The sequence below is a fragment of the Macrobrachium rosenbergii genome, chromosome 23, assembly GCF_040412425.1.
Source record: "Macrobrachium rosenbergii isolate ZJJX-2024 chromosome 23, ASM4041242v1, whole genome shotgun sequence".
Lineage (NCBI taxonomy): Eukaryota > Metazoa > Arthropoda > Malacostraca > Decapoda > Palaemonidae > Macrobrachium > Macrobrachium rosenbergii.
This window is the reverse complement of record NC_089763.1, coordinates 14,474,845-14,498,272: the sequence shown is the minus strand read 5'-3', so window position 1 is coordinate 14,498,272 and position 23,428 is coordinate 14,474,845. Positions and strand designations below refer to the sequence as shown.

Below are 23,428 nucleotides of genomic sequence, written 5' to 3'. Positions count from 1 at the left end.
ATCATTATATAGGTAGTACACTCAAACATTAGATGTGCTAAATTTTTTGTGTCACCACTACAAATTAGGTTAATCTTGATGCAAGTATGTAACCATATTGCTGTATACTGTTAGCCCTGAAAAGTAAGTTTCTAAATATTACACACTTATGCCAACTGTATACTGTAAAACAATTTGTTTATCTAGCTTAGGCTACTGCTTTATCTAGTCTAGGCTATTACAAATCACCTTTAAGGATATAGGTTACATAAGTAGCAGTAGTAATCATTTATTTATAGCTACATAAGTAGCAGTAGTAATCATTTATTAATTTATATATAGGCAGTCCCTGGTTATTAGCAATCCGGTTTTACGGGGCTTGTCTTGCGATGAAAATCGGCAATTTTCGGCGCCGAAAATTGCTGATTTCTGCTTATCGGCGCAGATAATTGGGTATTGGCACCGATACCTGACAGAGGCACCGATAACAGAAAATTGCTGGTTTTTGATTATTGGCGATTTTCGGTTATCGTCACACTGTAGAATGGAACCCCTGCCAATAACCGGGGACTGCCTGCAAGTACTGATAGGTATTGCCGTAAAAGTAATTTCTTGAATGTTACTCCACTCAAGCTGTCTGTATACTGTAAACTAATTTGTTTGTCTAGACTACTATAAACACTTTTAAGGCTATAGGCTACATAGGAAAGTAGCAGCAGTAATCATTTATTAAATATATAACTTACCCAGTAATTACATAGCTATTAGTTTTGTTTAACCTGCAGCTTCTTCAGTGCTTTCTGAGCGCCCATTGGTGCCCGCTCCTCCACCTTCTTATCATAGTGTCCTCTTGGACAGTGTTCCTCCTTCAGTTGATCCGATCCAGAGCAGGCTAGATAACACTTTAAGTTTGCTTCAGAAAGCACTTCCAACATTTCAGACGACAGTGGACAGTGGGCACCAACGGCCTATCAGAAAGCACTGAAGGAGTGGAAGCCAAAGACAAAACTTGATGGCGAACGAGCACCAGTGGTCGCTCATCTGCAACTGGGAGCTTTGATGCTAGCTGCTGGCCTCTCGGGCGCTAATTGGAGAGGTGACGGTGCTGGACGCACAACTCCTAATGAAGGGGTTCTCTTGCGTAACGAAGAACATCTACCCGCCACAAGGGGCCTTGGCGCCAGACTACATAATTAGTTGTCACGCTTCAGTAAGACAGTTATTTAATTTGTATTAAAGATTTATTTAACTTGTATTAAACATTTTATAGGTATTTTGCTTTGTTTATATTAATTTTAATATTTTGAAATTAGTAAATTATTGTTATAGGCACTTTAGGGGTGTATGTACTTAAGAGTACAGTAACAGTTTTATGAGGGTAATGTAAGATGACTTTGGTTATTTTGGGATGAAATTTGGGGTGTATTTTTGTTTGAACTGATGTTAAATTGTTTTAGTATGATAATTCAAAGTCTGTTTTTGTTTGAACTATTAAATTAGGCAGTGAACTGTTAAAATAAGCAGTTATAAGCATTTTACAGTAGTTTAAAGGGTACAGGGTATAAATATACTGTACCTGTATTTTATAGCAAAAACACACATTCACATATATAAACACTTTTACAGCGGTGTAGGCTTAGATGCTTTAATCCGTTATCTCAGTGAGCTACTGTAATTTGTATATTTTAGCCTAGCTTATTGCTTTATCTAACCTAGGCTACTGCTAACCACTTTTAAGGATATAGGCTACACAAGAATGTAGCTGTAGTCATTAATTTATATAGTCACTACATAAATTTTGCCTTAAAAGTAAATTCTTGAATGTTATGCCACTCAAGCTAACTGTATACTGTAAACTAATTTGTTTATTTTGTCTAGCTTACAGCTTTATCTAGCTTAGGCTACTACAAACACTTTTAAGACTATAGGCTACACAAGAACATAGCCGCAGTAGTCATTAATTAAATTATATTATTACTACATAAGTTTTGTCTTAAAAGTAAATTCTTGAATGTTATGCCACTCAAGCTAATTGTTCATGTAGCCTAAATTACTATAACGCACATTTAAGGCTATAGGCTACATAAGAAAATGCTTCAATAAAAATATTTGGCCAAAGGAAAAAATTTTTAATAAGCTGGGTCCATAAAATAAGTACACTTTCAATGGCTGTTACATGAAAACGTAGAAGTTTATTGTTCCTACACGATATGCAAACCATCGATCCTTTACATTAGGAATTACAGCAGAGCTGGAAACGGCCATTGAACTTTCAAACAAGGTGGTTAGGCAGTTAAGTACTGTCTGGTAGGCAGGAGTCCCACCCACCTGGACGTAAACATTCCAATTTGCTTTTGGCTGTCGTGTGGTGCAGAAGTATGTTCTCCCCTCTCTGCCCTGATTGTCGTTGAGCTGTTTTTCCCGGTGGGGTCTTTCTTTCTTTGTTTTTTGTATATGTGTGTTTGTGATTTTAAATATGCAAACCCATGAATCTTACAAGCCTGTTTGCAAGGCCACCTTCCCCCAGCGTGTATGTCCTGGGGTTGGTGGCAAGAAATGCGGTAGTCTCCGCTCGTATTTTGAGGTTGATCCTCACGACCTCCGTTCCTCCTGCAGGGGACGTGTTTGTTCACGTGATTCTACTTGTGTTGAGTGTTGCTCTTGGTTGGCTGAGCAGTGGGTGAAGTTTGAAGGGAAGTAATGGTATTGGAGGAAGGCTGCTAAGGCATTGTCTGAGGGTTATATGCTCCTGACGATGCCCTTGGTGGCCAACCCTTCTTCCTTGTTTCTCTTTCCCAGCAAGCTTCCCCTTCTGGCTGTCTCTCCTTCGGGAGAGAACTCTCCTTCATCTTCTTCACTCGCTTCCCCAGTGTTCGACTCTCCGAGTGGCCAATGGAGAATTAGAGGAATTTATTTCTGGTGATAGAAATTCATTTCTCGTCATAATGTGGTTCGGATTCCACAATAAGCTGTAGGTCCCATTGCTAGGTAACCAGTTAGTTCTTAGCCACGTAAAATAAATCTAATCCTTCGGGCCAGCCCTAGGAGAGCTGTTAACCAGCTCAGTGGTCTGGTTAAACTAAGATATACTTAACTTTTCACTTGCTTCATTGAGCATGGAATGACAGGAGGAGCAGGCAATGAGGACGACCTCCTCTTGGGGGCCTCCCCTCACTCTGGGGGGGAAATTTTTAGGAGTCTCCCTCTGCTAACCTGACCTTTTCTCCTTCCAGTTTGGCAGTCGAGCATCTACTTGGCAAGAAGGTGACCGATTTGGATGCAGGATGCAGCTTGGCGCTCCTTGGGTCTTTCAGCCCTCCATCCCTGCAGGGCCTCTTGTCTCACCTGATGAGCGCTCTGGTGGTGACCCACGCTGCCTCTACTGTGATGATCACCATGGTGACGATGAGATAATTCGCTAAGATGCTGGTGACTGTCTCTTCATACTTCCCAGCCCAAGTGACTTCTGTCCCGGCATCCTAGCACGCGGTGCCCTTGCCTCCAGGCTTCACTGTGGCCCCTGCTGCTCCTGTGATCTCTGCTATCTGGGCTGCTGTTGCTGCTCCACCTGCCCTGGCTGTCCCGGTCGCTCCTGTTACTGGTGCTTCTGCCGCTCCTGTTGCCCTGGCTGCTCCTGTGATGTCTGCTGCTCCCTCTTGAAGGAGGGATTTGAGCACCATCCTGAAGAAGATGACGAAGAAGTCGAGGAAGAGGTCCCATAAGGTGTTGTTGTCATCATCTTCGTCCTCATCGTCTGCTACCTCCTGCCCTTCCTTTTCCGAGGCTCGTCGGCCAAAGAAGAAGAAGACTGCCTACCTCCCCCTCCAAGAAGTCCTGCCATGGGGTTTCTAAGGACTGCCTTCCTCCACGGGGGAAGCAGTGGGATCTCTTGTCGGCTCTTCCTGGCCTTTGGGCTTGGGAACCAAGTCGCTTACCTTGCCAGGGTCTTGTGTTTCGGGAGCCGTGGGTGTGCAGACTCGGTTTGCTCTCCTGTCACCAGTCCTAAGAACTCTGCTTCTAAGATCTCTAAGGAGTCTCGAGTATCCCGAACCAGTGCCGGAGAGACCTTCACCATCCCGGCTCAGGCACAGGGTGAGAGAAAGAGCCAAGACATGCAGGTGCCTCGGCTCTTCCTGCTGGCACTACCACCAGTGCTCAGCCAGGTTCCCAACTTGGTGTCTTGGTCCCAAGGGTCCAAACACCTGGAGAGACAGAGAGGAGGTCCCCTGTCCAGTTTTCTTCTCTTGAGGTCTCGGCCTTGAAGAAGACTGGGGCATGTCAAGAGGACAGTGCAAGTTCTTGCCAGCCAGCCATGCATTCGACCATGCCCAGCTCCTGATTGTGTTTGTGTGAACCTCTATGCTCTCCTCAGGACAGTGCTTCACCGAGGTGTAAGCGCTCTCCTGGACCCATGTTGCTGTCATCACTGCTGGTTGATGAATGCACGCGACCCGCCCCTCCTGCTGGTTCCGCTGGCAGGACTGGTGGGAGTGCCCGATCCTCCTCACCTGTCCCCTCAACCTCCTGGGGTTTTACCGGGAGGCGTGAAACAGACAGGAGGGACTCTGGAGAGTCCTCTCCTCAGAATTCAACTATGAAGGCCTACGTTCCTGGCTTGGTCCTCGGATCGACCCGGTCATATGCCTGAGTAGTTCAGGATGGATATAAGGGATCTGCCGAGAATCTCCCTTTGTCGGGAGAGTAGACTGTGAGGACTGCACCCTGGAAGGACTCAAGGGTCCTCTTCCTCAGGATGCGGACACTCCCGAAATACAGCGGACTTTGCAGAGATCATTGTGCTGATTTGTCAGCATAATGATCTCTGGGAAGGAGCCACGGCCTCTTCTGTGGATTGTCCTTCGCGCCTCAAAACCCTTTGGGGCCCTAATATGGAACCAAAGATTTTCGTGAGGCTGCCGAAGTCCTCGCTTGCCGAGGGGGTGCACGACCAGGTGAATAATCTTGTTTCTGGGCAGGAGAATTCGCTTCAGTTGAACCGCCACAAGCTCCTTCCCAATCCTCTTCCTTGACAGAAGTGATTTTACATGCCCTTGGAAGGGTCCTTGCTGACCAAGCAGGTTGACCTGGACCTGGTTCGTCTAGGCCCGGGTCTCTCGCTGCAGCAACTTGTTTCAGAAGGGGTCTCCCTTTTGCAGCAAGAGACAACGAGCCTGGATGCTACCACCACGGTAGCCCTCCAGGCAGTTTCCTGGCTGGATCTGTGGTCATTCACAATATCCATCATGGCTGCCTCCTCAGGTGCTATTGTTCCTGGAAAGGACTCCACCTTTGGGAGACTATGCCAGTCTGGAGGTAGAGCCATCTCCTACCTTGCCCACCAGACGGCAAATCTGTGGGCAAACCTGGTGTTGAAGAGAAGAGATGCTCTCCTGACTTAGGTCCTGAGTCGGCATTGACCCTAAGGAATGGACCGTTGCTGGGTTCTGCCTCTCTCTTCCCTAGAGAGTCGGTGGATGCTGTGGTGGACAAATGTCAGGCCGAAGACAGCAACCACCATGTCCATCAGGCAGTGGCTAAGACCTCCAGGTCTTCTCACGCCACTGCAGCTCTAGGGTCAGGCTAGCACTTCCTTGGCCCCTAAGAAGACCCAGGCTTCGAAGAGCGCCCACAGGAACACCCAACCCTCTTTTTCTGCAGGAAAGGGCGCACAGTCATACCCCTTTCAGCTTGCTTTCCAATCCGGAAAAGGGGGCAAGGGGAAGAAGAAGGGGAAACGCTAGGGGCAGCGTTCCCCTCCAGCTGCTGCCATTGGTTGGGGAGGGTTTCCAGTCAAGCCATTGGACAACATGACCGCAACATGGAGCTGAGACTTGGGTAGTTGATATTCTTTGGGATGGATATCTACTCCCCTTCAAGTCTTGGCCACCCCTCACCAACTCTCTGGTCTGTTCCTAACCTAAGTTCCTGGTTCGCCGAAGGATCTCGCACCCAGGCAAGAAGTGCAAGCCATGCTGAGCAAGGATGCTGTGGAAGTCGTGTCGAATTGGTCCCCAGGCTTTTACAGCAGTGTTTTTCTCTTAGAGAAAGCCTCAGGGGCGTTGGAGACCGGTCATAGACCTCTCTCCCTTGAACCGATTCATTTGCCAGACTCGGTTCACGATGGAGATGGCGCGTTCCGTGCTGGCCTCCATCAGGAAGAACGACTTCATGCTTACGGTGGACTTGAAGGATGCGTATTTCTAAATACCCATCCATATGTCCTGCAAGTATCTTCGCTTTAGCCTTGGGGAGACGGTGTTTCAGTTCAGGGCACTCTGTTTTGGGCTCTCGACTGCTCCTCAGGTGTTCACTTGAATGTTTACCCTGGTGTCAGCTTGGGCCCATTTGCATGAGATACGTCTGTTGAGGTATCTTGACGATTGGCTTGTCCTGGTGAGCTCCCGCTTGCAGTTATTTCAGGACAAGGATCAGCTTCTCGAGTTTTGCTGCGATGTAGGGATTGTAGTAAATCTCGAGAAGTCCGATCTCACCCCCATGCAGAGGGTAAAGTACCTGGGCATGCTGATAGATATGGTAGCAGCAAGAGCCTTCTCCTCGGACTCTTGTATCAGTAGGTTCAGGAAGGCAGCACAGCTGTTCCTGTCTTGAAGGGAGCAGCCAGCTCAGCGATGGCAAGTCCTCATCGGTCACCTGTTGTCGTTGGAGAAGCTGGTCCCATGGGCGACTTCAATTTGTTCCCTTTAGTGGAGACTGGTGGCTGGACAACGGGAACCTCTTAATAGGAGCATGCCTGCATACTCCCCCTCCGGACATGCTCCTGTTCTCAGACACATTGACTGAGGGGTGGGGCGCACACCTGGAGGAGTTGCTGACTTTGGGAGTATGGAACCGAGACGACAAACACCTTCACATCAACATCCTGGAGCTCAAGGCAGCCTTCCTGGCCCTCCAAGAATTTCAGGATTAAGTGATGGGACACTCCGTGGTGTTGATGAGCAACAACACGGTGGTGGCATATTTCAACATGCAGGGGTGTCTCGTATCCCTTCTGCTTCACCAGTTGACGATGCAGGTGCATGAGTGGGCAGTGGCTCACTCAGTAGAGCTGTTAGCCAGATACATTCCAGGCAAGAGGAATGTAGTGGCAGACACGCTCAGCCACCAGAATCAAGTGATAGGGATGGAGTGGTCCCTTCACTTGGACATCACGGAGAGGTTGTTCAGTCTGTGGGGGCGTTCAGTCATAGATCTGTTTGCCACCCGGCACAACAGAAAACTTCAGGTCTTCTGTTCAGTCGTGCCGGACCCATGGACCACTGCGTAGGACGCTTTTCACACCTGTGGGACAACCTTGACTTTTACGCCTTCCCTCCGTTTTGTCTGATTTGCATGGTGATCAGCCAAGTGTTGATCACCCTGAATCTAAGGATGATTCTGGTGGCTCCCAAATGGCCAGGCCATTGGTATCCTGACCTGCTAGCTCTGCTCTCTGAGGCACCAGGAGAGATTCCTCTCTGGCCCAACCTTCTGTGTCAACCCCACATAGAGTGGTACCACCAGGCAGTGCAGTCCCTGTGCCTTCACAGCTGGGGGTTATCCAGCATCTCTTGCGAGCGAGAGGCTTTTCACGCCATGCAGCAACAGAGATGGCTGGATACCGCAGACAATCCTCTGCAGCAGTATACCAGGGAAAGTGGGCTGTCTTCTGTGGTTGGTGTCGTAGACGGGGTCTCTCTCTGGTCAGAGCTACTATTCAGCAGGTTGCGGACTTCCTCGTCTTCCTTCTCCAAGAGAAGCTTCTCTCCGTTTCAGCTGTGGAAGGCTATAGGGCCGCACTTGGTCTAGTCTTGCTGCTGAAGGATGTAGACATCTCCTCCTCATTGCAGCATTGCTTACCAGGAAGGATCAAACAACAGTTAATAATTTTAGAAGCTTTTCCTTTGTAAATAAAGCTTTAGTTTGTTTGGCTGAGTGTATGTTTTTCTGGATGCACTAAACTATCATTCTCTTTCAATGTGGTAGGTAAGATTCATCCTAAATAATAAGAATTTTTATTATTACAATAATTATTTGGACACTTACATACTCTTACAATGTGAACCCACCCAGTCTTCCCACATCATAGTGGGTGGTCAGGAAGAATTCTGACATGAACACAAACATTCTAACATCACCTGGCAGGAAAACAGGTGATTATAGACAGTCCATGCAGGTCAGCCAAGTATTATTCTTTTGTTGATTTTGAATGCCGACTGCACTTAATGGCACGAAGATGAAAGCTAACCTTAACAGTAGGTGGGTATCCAGATACTAATAAACTTGTTCCTAAAAATCTCATTATTTGTCCCTTCACTGGGTAAGCAACTCTGGTTAAGAATGAAAGCATGTGACATGTTAGATTTGGGTGGTGTTATTAATTGTTAATCATCACTTTCTAAAAGTATTGTGATTATCTGTGGAATGTAAAACTTGTTTCAAATTTTTTATGCTTATACAGTTGAAAAAATGAAAAAGAAGTTGCTAAATTAATGGAAAAGAAAGAGTAATCAATAATAACTTGGAAAGAGTAATTAGTCAGAGTACAAAATGGAAGATTACTTTTCCCTTAAAGTTGCTTTGGCTTTTCTTCATTTTGTTATACATTATTAGATCAAACAATACCACCCAGGACATTTCACTCGAGTGACAGTATGTGTGGTGCTGCAGAACTCCTCCTTTGTAACAATTACAGTGGTGGTGGTTAACTATCAGGCTTGTTCACAGATGTAAATACATTCTCTTTACAATTGCTCAAGACCTTACCTCATACTCATCTTTTTGATAATAGTAACATAAATTACTGTGCTTTTTAATTTTTCCACAGGCTTGGGTATGAGCCAATTTTCATTGAGCTGGTGACAAGAGGAGCACGCCTTGACCTTTGTGATTTCTTTAACCAGACACCCTTGTGGTTTGCTGTTAAAGAACAGCGGCTGAGTTTTGTCCGGACACTGTTGAAAAATGGGGCTCCCATAAACTTCACAATGGCTGCAGAAAACCCACTTAATATTGCCATGCAATTCTTAGGGTACAGGGTGAGTGGCATAACATGTTTCCCATTTTGAAAAATAAATTTGTATTAAGTTCTTCCTTTAGGTGGTGCAGCCTACATTGGACTTTGCAAGATGCACTACATTGCACCAAAGGTTCTTATCAGTGTCCCATTTTCCCCATGGTTAAAATTTGCTTTGTGCATTTTTCTTATCAGCTAATTCCCTTTTGCTTCTTCACACCTAGCTTTTCACCTCCTGCAAAAATTGTAACTCGTTTGCCTTGTTAAACTACTTTAATAATAATAATAATAATAATAATAATAATAATAATAATAATAATAATAATAATAATAATAATAATAATAATAATAATAATAATAAATGTTAAAAAGAATGTATGCGTTGTGTGAATTAATCTTTTATTGAGTCTCCTTAATTTTTCCTATGGCTTGCTTCTCTTGCATGCTAGTGTTGGTCAACAGCTGGCCAATGTTCATATTTTTGGAAAGAGAATTATAAACAGCATTTATACATAAGTTTTATTCTCTTTAGAAGTGCTGGGTAATGAAAAATTGTGTGGTAAATCCATAGAGATCCTTTTGGAGTTTCTTCTGTCGTTTTTCCCAGCAGGTGGATTCTGGATACATCGTGTTTCTTTTGTAGTTTCTCTTGTCAACATGTTTCAGCCAGCCCGTTGGTCATCTTCTGGATGGGTGAGACAAATCTGGAGACAAGGGGTGTGTGTAGAGGTATATATAGGGGTCAGCGTTGCCGTCAAGGCAGCGCTGAATTCTCATTGGTTGCTAAGGGATTACTGTATCATCCCTGAGCAAAACCTCCTTTCAGACACCAATGGTTGGGTGCTGTCTTTTGTGTGAGCATTGTAGTACGTCATGGTGCGGGTAGTGGTGCCGGGAAGATTGCTGCCCACAGATGGGTGCTCCTGATTGGTTCACTCAAGGGATGCATGTGAGCGTAGCCCTTCGAGCTAATGTTGGGAGGAAACAGATCTCCTGCATGGTATTTAGACTGGGTTTCTCTCTCCTGATGTGCAGATCTTCCAGGAGGCACAGGCGGCGATGGTTGGTAGTATGGTCAATTATCTCAATATTAGGGATAATGTCACCTCTTTCCACTCTTAAGTTATGGGCAGTCCTGGCATGATTATATATGGCACACTCCTGAGTATGGCATGAGATCCTCTTGGAGAAGCGCATGGTAGTGTTACTGATGTAGGTGACGAGGTACTCTTGGACGGGGCATTTGTATCGGTAGACCACGTAAGCCTCAGTGCGTACATTAGTATGACTACCATACGCTTCTCCAAGAGGATCTCCTGCCGTGCTCAGGAATGTGCCATATATAATCACGCCAGGACTGCCCACAGCTTAAGAGTAGAAAGAGATGACATTATTCTTAACATCGAGATAACTGACCATATGACCAACCATCGCTGCTTGTGCCTCCTGGAAGCCCTACACATTGGGAGAGAGAAGCCCAGTCTAAATATCATGCATGAGACCTTCTTCTTCCCAACCTCGAAGGGTGACGTCCACCAGCATCCCTGGTGAACAAACCAATCAGGAGCATCCATCTGTGGGCAGCGATCTTCCCAGTGCCACTAAGTGCACCCCTGCATACTCCAACGCTTGCACACAAGACAGCACCCAACCATTGGTGCCTGGAGGAGCTTTTGCTCAGGGACAATAATCCCCTAGTGATCAATGAGAATTCAGTGCTGCCTTGACTGTGATGCTGGTCCCCTATATGTACGTACCTCTGCACACACCCCTTGTCTCCAGATTCATCTCACCCATCCAGAAGACGACCAACGGGCTGGTCGAAACATGTCAACAGGAAGAAACTGCAAAAGAAATACCGACGTATCCAGAATCCACCTGCTGGGAAAAGTGACAGAAGAAACTTCAAAAAGATCTGCTGCCAAGTTTACTGATTTACCGCACTATTTTTGACTACCCTGCGCTTCTACAGAGAATGAAACTGCTGTATAAATGCTGTTTATATTTCTCTTTGCCAAAATATGAACATGGTCAATTGTTGACCAACACTAGCATGCGAGAAATGCATCATAAGAAAAACTGAGGAGACCCAATATAAGATTAATTCGCATGATGCAGCCATCTTTTTTAACAAGACATGCTTAAGAGAGGGTCTACTTCCTTCCTTCCTTCCTTCCAATAATAATAATAATAATAATAATAATAATAATAATAATAATAATAATAATAATAATAATAATAATAATAATAATAATAATAATAATAATAATAATAATAATAATAATAATAATAATAATAATTGGTCTAGATAGTGGAGTGATCTTAGTGGAGAGTGATCACTGTAATATCCATAATTAGGAATAGTCAGGTTACCTTAAAAGCTTAATTTGTTGTCATGTTAGGCAAACTGAAAGATTTCACAAAAGATTTTATGTATTTCTCAGGGCCGTCGGGAAATGGCACTTGAGCTGGTAGCTGCAGGGATGCCATTAATCCATGAAGACTATAGAGGACGTTCGCCACTTTATTATGCAATGAAATATGAAGATTTTGATTTCTTCAGGTAAATAGTGTCAGATTTGGCTAATTTGCTTCAAATGATGAATTTTGGATGTAAAGTGAAGAAAATAAACAATTTTACAAAATAAGAGAACTTAACAAGTAGATATTTTATCTTTGAAAATATCCATGTGAAATATTTACAGAAAATATGTTACAGGTTATTGGTAGAAGCAGGAGTCAAACTGAAGAACTATGAATGGTTGGCTTCCAGTAACCTATCATCTGGTTGGTCACAGAATACTCACATTTTAGAGTGGATAAGAGAAGAGCTGAAGTCCCCATCTCCCCTAAAGAGGCAATGTCGTTCCTTTATTTATAAGCACCTTCGGGAAATGCACAACAGGGATGTCAGGCCATTAATCAGGGCCCTAACACTGCCCAGTTCAATCCCCCTTCCGCCTTTGATTCTCAAATATCTGTTAATGGAGAATCTTTTGGCCTCTGTGATGACATGTGTGCATGATGATGCCAGTCTGTTGTCTGCATCACCTCCTTCCTACCTCTTGTAATTTTAGATGTACTGTACACTGTTTTATTCTGTGCTATTCATACATCTGGAATTGTTTTTTGGATAAAATACAAACCATTGCCATTATAATTAGTGACTAAAAGAATTTTGAATATACAGGAAAGACAACTATTTTTGAATTAGTCAGCTGCAGCTGCCCATGGTGGGAAAATGGGCTTATTGTTCTTACCCAGATCATCAGTCATCTTCTGTCTTGAGTTCCTGAGTAATTGTGTTCCTCTTGCAAACCTTCAGATTTGCATACATATAGGTTTTACTTATTTTGTTAGAATCTTTTCAGTGGTTTTTGCTGCACCAGAATGTAAAATATTTTTAGGTATTATTGCTGTAAAGGGATTTGGGGGAGAGAGTGGCAAGTTGGAACCTAAGTTCTCCAAGAATCTCTTGTGTTGCCAGTTGCAGACTTTGGTAATGTCTAAAAGGTATTCTAGGTCCAAACCTAGATAAGAAATTAAAATCACAACTTATTACCTTTAAAATATAATAAATAAACTGTTGAACAGATGAAAATCTCCTTAGGCCAGAAAGCACTGAGCAGGTTATGATGTCTATCCTTTTCCTGACGACATCAAGCACTTGAAATCCACTTCTAGGGTATGGTACACCATTAGTTCCCCTCTGCAGTTGAAACACCTTTCCTTTTCCACTAGTTCTTGAAATTGAAGATTCAAGAAACATTTCAAACATGGATTAGATCTCCCGTGAAGACATGAGAAAATTCAGGTGAATTTTTTTGGGAAATAACTTACTGACAGTTTCCTGTCGGCCTGCCTGTCTCTTGCCTAACCTTGAAGATTTCATAGCCTCTTCCATAGTATACCATCTCATGTATGAGTTATATTTCATAGCCTCTTCCATAGTATACCATCTTGTGTATGAGTTACCTTCATCTGACAAGGGTAAGAGCATCATCATATTATTAAGGAACACCATGCCTGCTACCCTGCTAGTAATGACTAATCTCCAAAACCTTATTATTTTGAATGAATTTTACCTACTGATAAAGTTAGCTTACATCTTTGTGCCATTAGGTGCGATCAGCATTCAAAAGAAAAAAAGAATAATGCTTGGTTGACCCGGGTGAACTGTCAGTAATCACCTGTTTCCCCACCAGGTGGCATTGGAATGTTTACGTCTTTGTCAGAATTCTTCCTGCCGTGTCCTGAGCATATGGAGTGAATTGGATGTAATAATTTTGATTTTTTTCTTGTAGATTATCTGTTGTATGGTATTGTGCTGGCTTTCTGTTTTTTTGCATTATGTCATCTACAGAAGCAAAGATGAACATCAGACTTTGTAGGAGTGAGTTTTGTGTAAACCAGATATATTCGATTTTGCATGATGGTCATACGATGTGTGTTGCCTGAAGGAGCAAAGAGTGTGATTTTTCTTCTCGTGAAGAATGTAAAGAGTGGTGTAATGAGAGGATGAATAATTTTGTGAAGTATTGGAAGATGCACGAGGCTGATAGATTACAGAGACAATTCATTGGGTCCAGATAACAGAGATAATTCGTTAGGTCCAGCCATAAGCCTACTCAGTCTTTTCCATCTTCTTCTGGTGTTGCTCTTCCTCCTAATCCTCGAGATAATTCGTTAGGTCCAGCCATAAGCCTACTCAGTCTTTTCCATCTTCTTCTGGTGTTGCTCTTCCTCCTAATCCTCCATTGCCTGATAGATTTGATTCCTCTCTCACTCCCTCTGCTGTACCTTATTATGCTTCTTATATGAGTGAGGAGAAAAGGATAGGTAAAATGAGGAATATAATTTACTTCTTTCATCAATTAGACATTTGACATAGTGTATTATGAGTAAAGATTGCAGTTCCCTCCATAGTGTTTGACCTATTATGGTTTTCCCCGCTAGAGAGGTGTCGGAACCTTCGTCTGTCTGTAGCCTGCCCTCTGGACCACACTGCACTAGTAGGTCTTCTCTTCTGTCAGGGAACAGAAGTGTGTCTCGGGGCGGAGGTCTGTGCCCTTCTCCACCTCTCTTTCAACCATTTTCTGTCTGAAATTCAACTTGTTCTCTGAAGGATTTATTGGGTCGAGTTAAGTGCTTGCATAAACTAGCTTGTGTTATCCTCTTCGGGCGAGAGTGAGTGTTATGTGTGACCAGGTGGTGAGTTATTTAGGGATTATAGACTTGCTATTCCGGTTGCTTTAGTAATTTCTGAGCCAGATTTACCGTTTTCTACCATCTGGGTTCTTCCTTCAGACTTGAAATTCAACCCTGCTTCAGATGATTCTCCTTTGGTTTTTAGGCAGTTCATAGTATGCATTGTTATGCTTTTCCCTATCCTTTTTGTCAAGATGAATACACTGATCAGCACTTTTTTGTATGCTTCTACCTTGGCTCCTGTTAAAATGAGTAAAGTTGAAACTATCTGATTCTGGTAAGGCAAGTTTTGTGGCAATCTCAGAGGTGTATCGCTTAAAGTTGGTTCTCGGAATGCCACTGCTTCAGTTTCTGTTTTAAGCTGCTTAGAGCTACCTGTTATGACACAGGTACGATGTAAGATTTTCAACCTTCTTCTGTTCAAGATGCAAGTTTTTTTTCGAGTTACTTGCCCCATGGAAACAAAGAACTCACAAATTGGAAAGGTACTTTAGCCTAATAGTGAGGTGAAAGTTCTTCTGAAGTTGATATATCATTCTTAGCATAATAGCTAGTTTACTGCACGAGGTAAATAATAATAATAATAATAATAATAATAATAATAATAATAATAATAATAATAATAATAATAATAATAATAATAATAATTGAAGCATTGGAGCATTACCCTTACCTTGATAGACCTATTTCTAAAGCTTAGAGAAGAATGTTTTAAAGTAGCAGGAACGGTTGTGTTTAGATTTATCTCATAATGTAGTTTAAGCTCAACAGTTGGTAGGCATTTTTGGCATGTCTATTCATTGTCTCCTTAACCCTGAAGTTTTTAAGGCCTTCGCCAAAGATGTCTTGAATCAGGAGAATAAAGAAGTCTTAGCACAATCTTTTATGTCTTCCTTCTAGCGTAGTGTGCCTGCGGCCTTTTCCCTGAAAGTTCTTTGTGAAATATCAGCTCAAACTGCCCTTGAGTTCTACTTGGGTAACCTCTTTCAGTGTAATCAAGGCTCACATTCTAAGTGAAGGTTGCAAATGCAACCATAAGTGATACTTTGAACTCTCAGGTCAAGTAGGAGGCCATGTACAGAGTTTCTGGAGTGTCTGCAAAGCTTCAGGAAGGACCTTGGGTAGTAATGGTCCTCAGGAAAGGGTACTTTGTACCATTTGTTAATCTTCCATCTCTGTTGATATTCCTGATATCCTTCCCTGCCCATCCCCTTCACACAGAGAAGTTCTGAGTTTTGGAGACCAGAAAGTTGTTACGAAAGGAAGCCATTGAGCCAATTATAGACTAGTCACCAAGGTTTTACTATCAAATTTTTCTTGTTCCCAAGCCTCAGGGGGGCTGGAGCCCAGTATTGGACATTTCCAGTCTCAATGAGTTTGTTCATTTTACTCTCTTTTCAATTGAGCCATTAAGTTTGGTCCTGGCGGCCATTCAGACAAGTAACTGGATGATTTCTGTCGGCATGCAGGATATGTAATTTCACATCCTGATCCACCCTCAGTTGAGGAAGTAGCTATGTGTCTTTGAAGGGGAGGTCATCCAATTCAAAGCTGTGTTTTGGTCTGAGCACAGTACCACAAATATTCACCCATTTGTTGGTGCCATTAGCAGGATGGAGTTATCTGCTTGTTATCGATTCTTCTATGCATAGACAATGAGGTTGGATTTCTCTCCAGTTCGCCATGAGTCTTGAGGCAAGTTATCCTCTGTGTCTAGTTTTGTGATTGGGCATTTCTATCAATGATGACAAGTCTATGCTTATTCTGACTCAGTCAATTGTTTAATCTGGGGATGAAGATCGACTCTCCCTCTTTTCAGGTTTTTCCACCAGAGAGATGGATAGACAGTTTTCTATTACGGCTGAGTGGCTGTCTGTTGACAAACTTGACCTCTTTAGATATGTTTGTGAACAAAGCTTCTCTAAGACTGAGATCGATTCAGTTTTATCTCAAGAACTTTTAAGACAGGTTTTGTCTTTTGGACTAGACTCCAATAGTAGTACCTTCAGATCTTTCGGGTTCTCTTCATTGGTGGGGAGGTTGGTCAAGAATGCTGATGGGTCTGCCTCTAGACCTCAAGCCCAGAACTCACATTGTCATCACATGCATCAGAGGCAGGCTGGGGAGCCATTGTGGGAAACATCAAAATGTCAGGGAGTTGGATTGTAGAGGAAAGCAAGACATATAAACAACCTAGGGCTTTTGCCAGATTGGAAGGGTCTTATGCAAGCAGGACATCTGGTTAGAGACGAGATTGTTGTCTGCTCTGACAATTCCTGAGCTACATCTCCTGGTGGCAGATGTTCCTCACCTTCTGCCATTCATTAAGTTCTCCATCAAAACTGCCACATGCTTTATCTGACCATGTGGAGACTATCAGCCATCGTGTATGAGCTGTAGGTTTTTCAAGAGCAGCTAGGGAATTAATTTTTAAGTCTAGGAGGCCTTCCACTGTTAGACTGCATCAACAACAGTGGACAGTTTATAGATCTTGGTGCTTGTCCCAAGGGATATCCAGCACCTGTGCCTCTATAGATAACCAGATTACATTCATCTGGTATCTAGGGTACATGAAGCAGCTTTCTTTCCCAGCGACCAAAGGGTATCGCTTTATGTTGTCATCAGTTCTATCACGCTAACTTGAATATCACTCTTGATTTAAATTTGAAGGAAGTTTTTGATCTTTTGAGGTAGAAACCCCAAAATCTAACTATTATGGTTTAGGATGGAATTTGGACATGGTCCTCCTCAAGTATTTAACATTACTGTACCTCAGTTTGAGCTTTATGGTAAGGCTTCTTTTGAAACAGTTGTAGGACACTCTCTTTTGCTCACTCTGGCCAAAGCTTAGTAGACTTCAAGCCCTTTCAGCATGTGTAGGCTTTGTTGAAAGGAATGCCTATCTCTCTTGTCTTCCATTGTTTAGAGCAAAAAGTGATGTCAAAGCAAAAGCCTTTCCCAGATTTGTGACATTGCCTAATTTAACTGTTATAGTAAGCAGTGAAGCTCTTAACGGTTTACCTGGATGGACTTAAACCTTTAACCCTCAAGGGACGGGCTAAATATATATTAAACACACCCCCAGACCAAGAAGATATGCAAATGCACGTGTTGTAAGAAAAAAAATATAAGCATTTTATCATACCTTCCACAGGAAGTTGAAAGTGACTATTTACAACCCTGTGTGGGGCGTCTTTTACAAGACACTCGTAAGTTAAGTATACCTTAGTTTAATCAGACCATGGAGCTGATTAACAGCTCTCCTAGGGCTGGCCCGAAGGATTAGACTTATTTTACGTGGCTAAGAACCAATTGGTTACCTAGCAACGGGACCTACAGCTTATTGTGGAATCCAAACCACTATAGCGAGAAATGAATTTCTGTCACCCGAAATGAGTTCTTCTAATTCTTCATTAGCTGGCCGGAGACTCGAACTTGGGCCTAGCGAGTGCTAGCTGACAACTCTACCGACTCGCCCAACGAAGAACTAAGACACTCGTAAAAATATGCTAATTTTACCAAGCTATACATGTTTTTCTAATAATTTATTTTATTTTTTGTAAAATTATAATTACAGCCCATTGATGACAGTATCACAACAGAACTAAAATCAGTAACAAATTTGGAGTATATTTGTTGTAAAATATTTACGAGATTTACTGAGATGAGGCGATGCAGTAACTTTTTGTAAGGTATACATGTTTTTTCTAATATTTCTTTGCATTTTTCTTTGCAAAATTACAATTATAGCTGACATACCATCATAAAAGATAAGAACTAAAACCAGCAGCAATCCCTGGGTATACTTACGAGCAAATAAATAAAAAGATGTCATGGGATAGAGGGGCAATACATTCCCCCATCATGTCTCAAGGCACACTGATCCCCCTCTGTCCTGTTCTGAGCTACTACAGTTGCCATGAGTCATTTATGGACCATTGAAGTGCTATGAACATCTTTCCCCCTAAATTCATCCAAATCGTATGGCGTGTAATATTAATACTCATATGAGTTAGCCTGCCCATTACTCAAAACCTGTTATAGGTCATCATATGATGATACCTGTCCATTAAGGGTTAAGAGGAGGAGTTAAGAATTTATTCTGTGGGTGTTTGGAGGCGAAGACTGCTATGTCCTTTTTTCTACATTGTTTAATAAAGTTGGTGTACATAGTTGAATAATGAGATTTTACTGTTTTTTTAAAGTAAAGCCTCACAACGTTCGTGCCATAATTACATCTTTCAAATTCCTTTAGAACCTTTTGCTAGAGAAGGTTGTCAGCGTAGCTCAGTGGAGGTGAAACTGTTTTTCCCTTGCATTATTTGCAAGACGTTGAAATTTCATATGAGAATTGTAAAGCCCTCATGCCTGTTGTTGTGGCAGGGACTGTTTTCTCCTGAACCAAATATGAGAATATCCATCCTTTTTCTCTTATCATTGGACATTGAAATCCTGAGTGCTTAGTTTTAGTGACATGAAAGAACATGTTGTGCAGGAGCATACCTTCATATCTGAAGTTAGTTATTGCATTCGGTTTTGGACTGTCGTTTTGGGCTTTTGACTCTGGCACAGGAGTCACTAATACTCTATGAGATAAAGTCCTTTTTCCCTGTAAGGGTCCTCCAACAAGTCTTGCTATGAGGACCTGATACCTTGCTGTGGATCCACCATCTGACAGCAGTGTTTACAAGGAAGGATTATGCAACAGGCAAGAATGTTTAGAAGCTTTTCTCTTAAAAAATGGTAAACATTCCAGTGTCACCTGGTGGGAAAACAAGTGATCATAGATAGTCCATCCAGGTCAGCCAAGCATTATTCTTATTATTTTGAATAGTGGTAGCATCTAACCGCACAAATATGTATGCTAATTTAAACAGTAAGTAAGTATGCAAATAATTAATTTTACTTTTTTGTTCTATTTTTCAATGAATATTTGTACTTACAGAGCAAACATATTTTCCTACCCAAATCTCACTTATTGAAAATTATCTGAAGTCTGATTTTCCATATGTGCATGGACTTTCACTGGTTGTTCCTCATTTTTACTCCTAGAAATTCAACTTCTCTGACTGCTTCGTTTTCACTCACTGTGTAGGAACAAATCATTTTGGCCACTCTAGTGTGACTAGAAATGTGCTCAGTGGTCTGGTTAAACACCATGCTTACAAGATATTCATATAATTTTTCATTAGCTGAGTATGGTTTTCCTGGGACTGAAAACCAGCCAGAACAAAATCTTGGTGAGACAGTAGCAATTGCATTGTACTGTATAAGGAACTTGTTACTTATTGGTCTGGCCAAAGTATTTGATATTATATTAACAACCTTGGAACTGCTTTTATGCCGTAGACTGCTTTTTAATTTTGTATGTCGTCACATTTGGTCTTGGTTAGAAGTAGCTATTTGATAAAGGCCTTTCATTAAGGATGCAAAGTGAAGTCATTCTTCAAAAGGATAATGGACTCTCGGTTTTTGCTATCAAAGGTGAATCATAACAGGGCCCTATCATACTGTGGGTATGCCAGAAATGAGGACACTTTCCATGAAATTCAGTGTAGCAAATATCAACTCAGATGTGTAGCATATATCACCTTTTTGGAATTGTGAGACCTTCTTGGAAGCTCTTGAGGAGTGGCATTTGAAAAGACTAAATAATTAGTACTATCATGTCAGTAAGCTAAATTGAGGGATCTTTCTTATCTTAGTAATGGATTCCATTACCCAGGAAGCTGGGAATTCTTTCAGAACCATTCCTTTTCTTGCCAGAATGTGGTTGATATAATTAGGGCGAGAAATGCTTATGGAGCTCTAAGGTGGTGTTTTAAGGCTAGGACATCATCCAGGCCTTATCACCATTATCATTTTGTTATTCCTTACCTAATTGTGCAGTCTTCACAAATCAATAGCCTTCTGACTGACACTAGCTGTCAGAAGGGTTACACTTCTCTTCTTGAAGAAATACTTTTCTCTCACTAAGGTCAGGTAGCAAGAAATACCTGCCCTCAAACTTGGTTAAACACATTTTATCAGTCAAATAGACTTATTAAAGCAAACTGGAAATGCCTAGCTTTGCTGCCTTTGTTCTTATAGGCTGTCATACATTAGTATATTGGCCCTTTCAATGATCCTGTGATGTGGGTTAATTATAGTGATGCAGCAGTCCTCTACTGTTCTCAGTTGATTTACATGTGCATCACATCCATTACCTTCCTAACATCACCTGTTATAGGTCATTATCTATTACTTCTTGCCTTATCAGATGCTTTTGAGATGTCATGGGCAATGAAAAATGATCTCCTAAAGTCATGCAGAGAAGACATTCAAACATCAGTTAGATAAGGAAGAATTTCACCATACAAAGACCATATTGAAGGTCAAAGAGAATATGTTGGATTCAAGTTGTTTAATAAAGTGAGAGTTTAGTAGTTACATGGGCTGGTGATATTATAAGATAAGGCAACAGGATGATACTGCAGATACAAGGATTGTAGTCACCTTCTTCAGAATTGGATATACAGTAAACCCCCCGTATTTGCGGGGGATGCATACCCCCCCCCGCAAATACTTGGAACCCTTCTAAAACACTTAGAACTGCCTATTTTGAAGTTCAAACACAAAAAAAACTAAAAATGCTTATACAGGTATTATCCTACTTATGATGGGGTTACTGTAGGTTCCAAAAAACCCATCGTTTGTTGGAAAAAACTTATCTTGAATATAGCCTAGTCTACACTAGGGTATTCTGTACCATGTATACAAATATGGTAGCCTAGCCTGCACTATAAAGTATGCTCAATACATACACGATATGGTAATTATTAACCCTTTAACGCCAAGCCCTATTCACAAAAACGCCTCTCGTATGCCGGGCGGCGTTCGTGAGTTAAGCGCTGAAAAAGTTTTTTTTTCAAAAATCACAGCACGCTTTAGTTTTTAAGATTAAGAGTTCATTTTTGGCTCATTTATTTTGTCATTGCCTGAAGCTTAGTATGCAACCATCAGAAATGAAAAATATCATTATCATATATAAATATTGGAATATATGACAGTGAAAAAAAACTGATATAATTGTATACAAATCACGCTCTAAGCAAAAACGTGTTAAAGCTAATGAGTTAATTTTTTAGTTGTATTGTACACTAAATTGCAATGATTTTGGTATATAACAAATTTTAAAATGATCAAAGCAACACAGAGAAAATATTATCACAAAATGATGCATGAATTCATAACGCGCGGACGTAAAAAAATGTTTTTTTCAAAAATTCACCATAAATCGAAATTTTGTGCTAGAGACTTCCTGTTTGTTGAAAAATGAAGCTAATTGATTGGATATTACTAGACTGTAAGTGTTTTAGCTTACAATTGCAGTTTCGACCATTTCGGGTCGAAAGTTAAAGTTGACCGAACAATTTTTTCTATTTATCGTGATTTATATGGAAATATTTCAAACCAATAAAAGCTAAAACCATGAGTTATTTTTTGTTGTATTGTACATGAAATTGCGCACATTTTTCATATATAAAACTTTATGTAACGGCTAATATTAAGTGGTGCAAATATTACGACAACGAGACGAAAGAATTTCTGAGATGTTCGCCGAGTTACCGCGCAGACGTAAGGAAAATGTTTTTTTAAATTCACCATAAATCGAAATATTGCTAGAGACTTCAATTTATTGTAAAATGAAGTTAAACGATTGAATATTACTAGAATGTAAGAGTTTTAGGCAATTGCGTTGCCGTTTTTACCATTTCGGTCGAGTTAAATTTGACTGAAGGTTGAAATTTGCAGTTATCGTGATTTATGTGAAAATATTTCAAAACTGATAAAGCTACAACCATGAGTTATTTTCTGTTGTATTCTACATGAAATTGCACATTTTCATATAAAAGTTTATGTAACGACTAATGTAAAACGATGCAAACATTACAACAACATGACGAAAAAATTTCTGAGATGTTCGGCCGAGTTACCGCGCGCAGACGTAAGGAAAAAACAATTTTTTCCCAGAAATTCACCATAAATCGAAATATTGTGCTAGAGACTTCCAGTTTGTTGCAAATGAAGGTACATGATTGAATATTACTAGAATGTAAGAGTTTTAGCTTATAATTGCGTTTTCAACCATTTCGGTCGAGTTAAAGTTGACCGAAAGGTTGAAATTTTGGCAGTTATCGTGATTTATATGAAAATATTTCAAAACTGATAAAAGCTACAACCATGAGTTATTTTCTGTTGTATTCTACATGAAATTGCGCACATTTCCATATATAAAACTTTATGTAACGACTAATATAAAACAGTGCAAACATTACGACAACGTGATGAAAGAATTTCTGGCGCGGACGTAAGGAAAAGTTTTTCAGAAATTCACCATAAATCGAAATATTGTGCTAGAGACTTCCAATTGGTTGCAAAATGAAGGTAAATGATTGAATATTACTAGATGTAAGAGTTTTAGCTTAAAATTGCGTTTTTGACCATTTTGGTCGAGTCAAAGCTGACCGGGTTGAAATTTGGCAGTTATCGTGGTTTATATGAAAATATTTCCAAACTGATAAAAAGCTACAACCATGGGTTGTATTTTTTGCTGTATTGTACATGAATTTGCGCAAATTTTCATATATAAAACTTTATGTAACGAAGCTAATACAAAAGTGCAAAAATTACAACAAAATGACGAAAAGAATTTATGAAATTTTCGGCTGAGTTACCGCCCGTGCGTAAGAAAAGTTTTTTTCAAAAATTCACCATAAATCGAAATATTGTGCTAGAGACTTCCAATTTGTTGCAAAATGAAGGTACATGATTGAATATTACTAGAATGTAAGAGTTTTAGCCTACAATTGCGTTTTTCGACCATTTCGGTCGAAATCAAATTTGACCGAAGGTTGAAATTTTTGTAGTCGACGTGACGGTACGTCCACTCGCACCTAACAGATAATTTAGTCTGACGATGATACGTCCAATAGGCGTTTAAGGGTTAATATCAACTAATTGTGGAGGTTCATGCAGTGACTTATGGTAATTCAGTACAAAGAAAAATTGAATTACAAACAAGAATTAGCTTAGCCCACACTATGGTATATTGTAAATAAAATAAATGTAGCCTACATAAATTATACTGTAATTTATTCACATAATATCGTATTATACAAACATCAATATAACGAATATGCATCTTTTCTATGGATCTTTTAAAATGTTATGCCTTAATTCACGGTA

At 41.1% G+C, this 23,428-nt stretch overlaps 1 protein-coding gene across 2 annotated transcripts in view; it reads left to right on the top strand.

Annotated features, from left to right (window-relative positions):
* The window catches only part of LOC136851290 (putative ankyrin repeat protein RF_0381), a 37,501-nt gene extending 22,729 nt beyond the window's left edge, over nucleotides 1–14,772 (top strand). Inside the window, exons 4-7 of one of the 2 annotated variants that reach the window (XR_010856834.1) lie at nucleotides 8,804–9,014; nucleotides 11,437–11,555; nucleotides 11,712–13,602; nucleotides 13,683–14,772. Coding sequence is in view for 1 of the 2 variants with exons in the window: in XM_067125278.1 (XP_066981379.1) it covers nucleotides 8,804–9,014; nucleotides 11,437–11,555; nucleotides 11,712–12,063 (682 nt within the window). In the remaining variant the exon portion in view is untranslated. Of the gene's footprint in view, nucleotides 1–8,803; nucleotides 9,015–11,436; nucleotides 11,556–11,711 lie in introns of both variants that reach the window. The other variant, XM_067125278.1, reaches the window with a different exon arrangement.
* The last annotated feature ends 8,656 nt before the right edge of the window (nucleotides 14,773–23,428 follow it).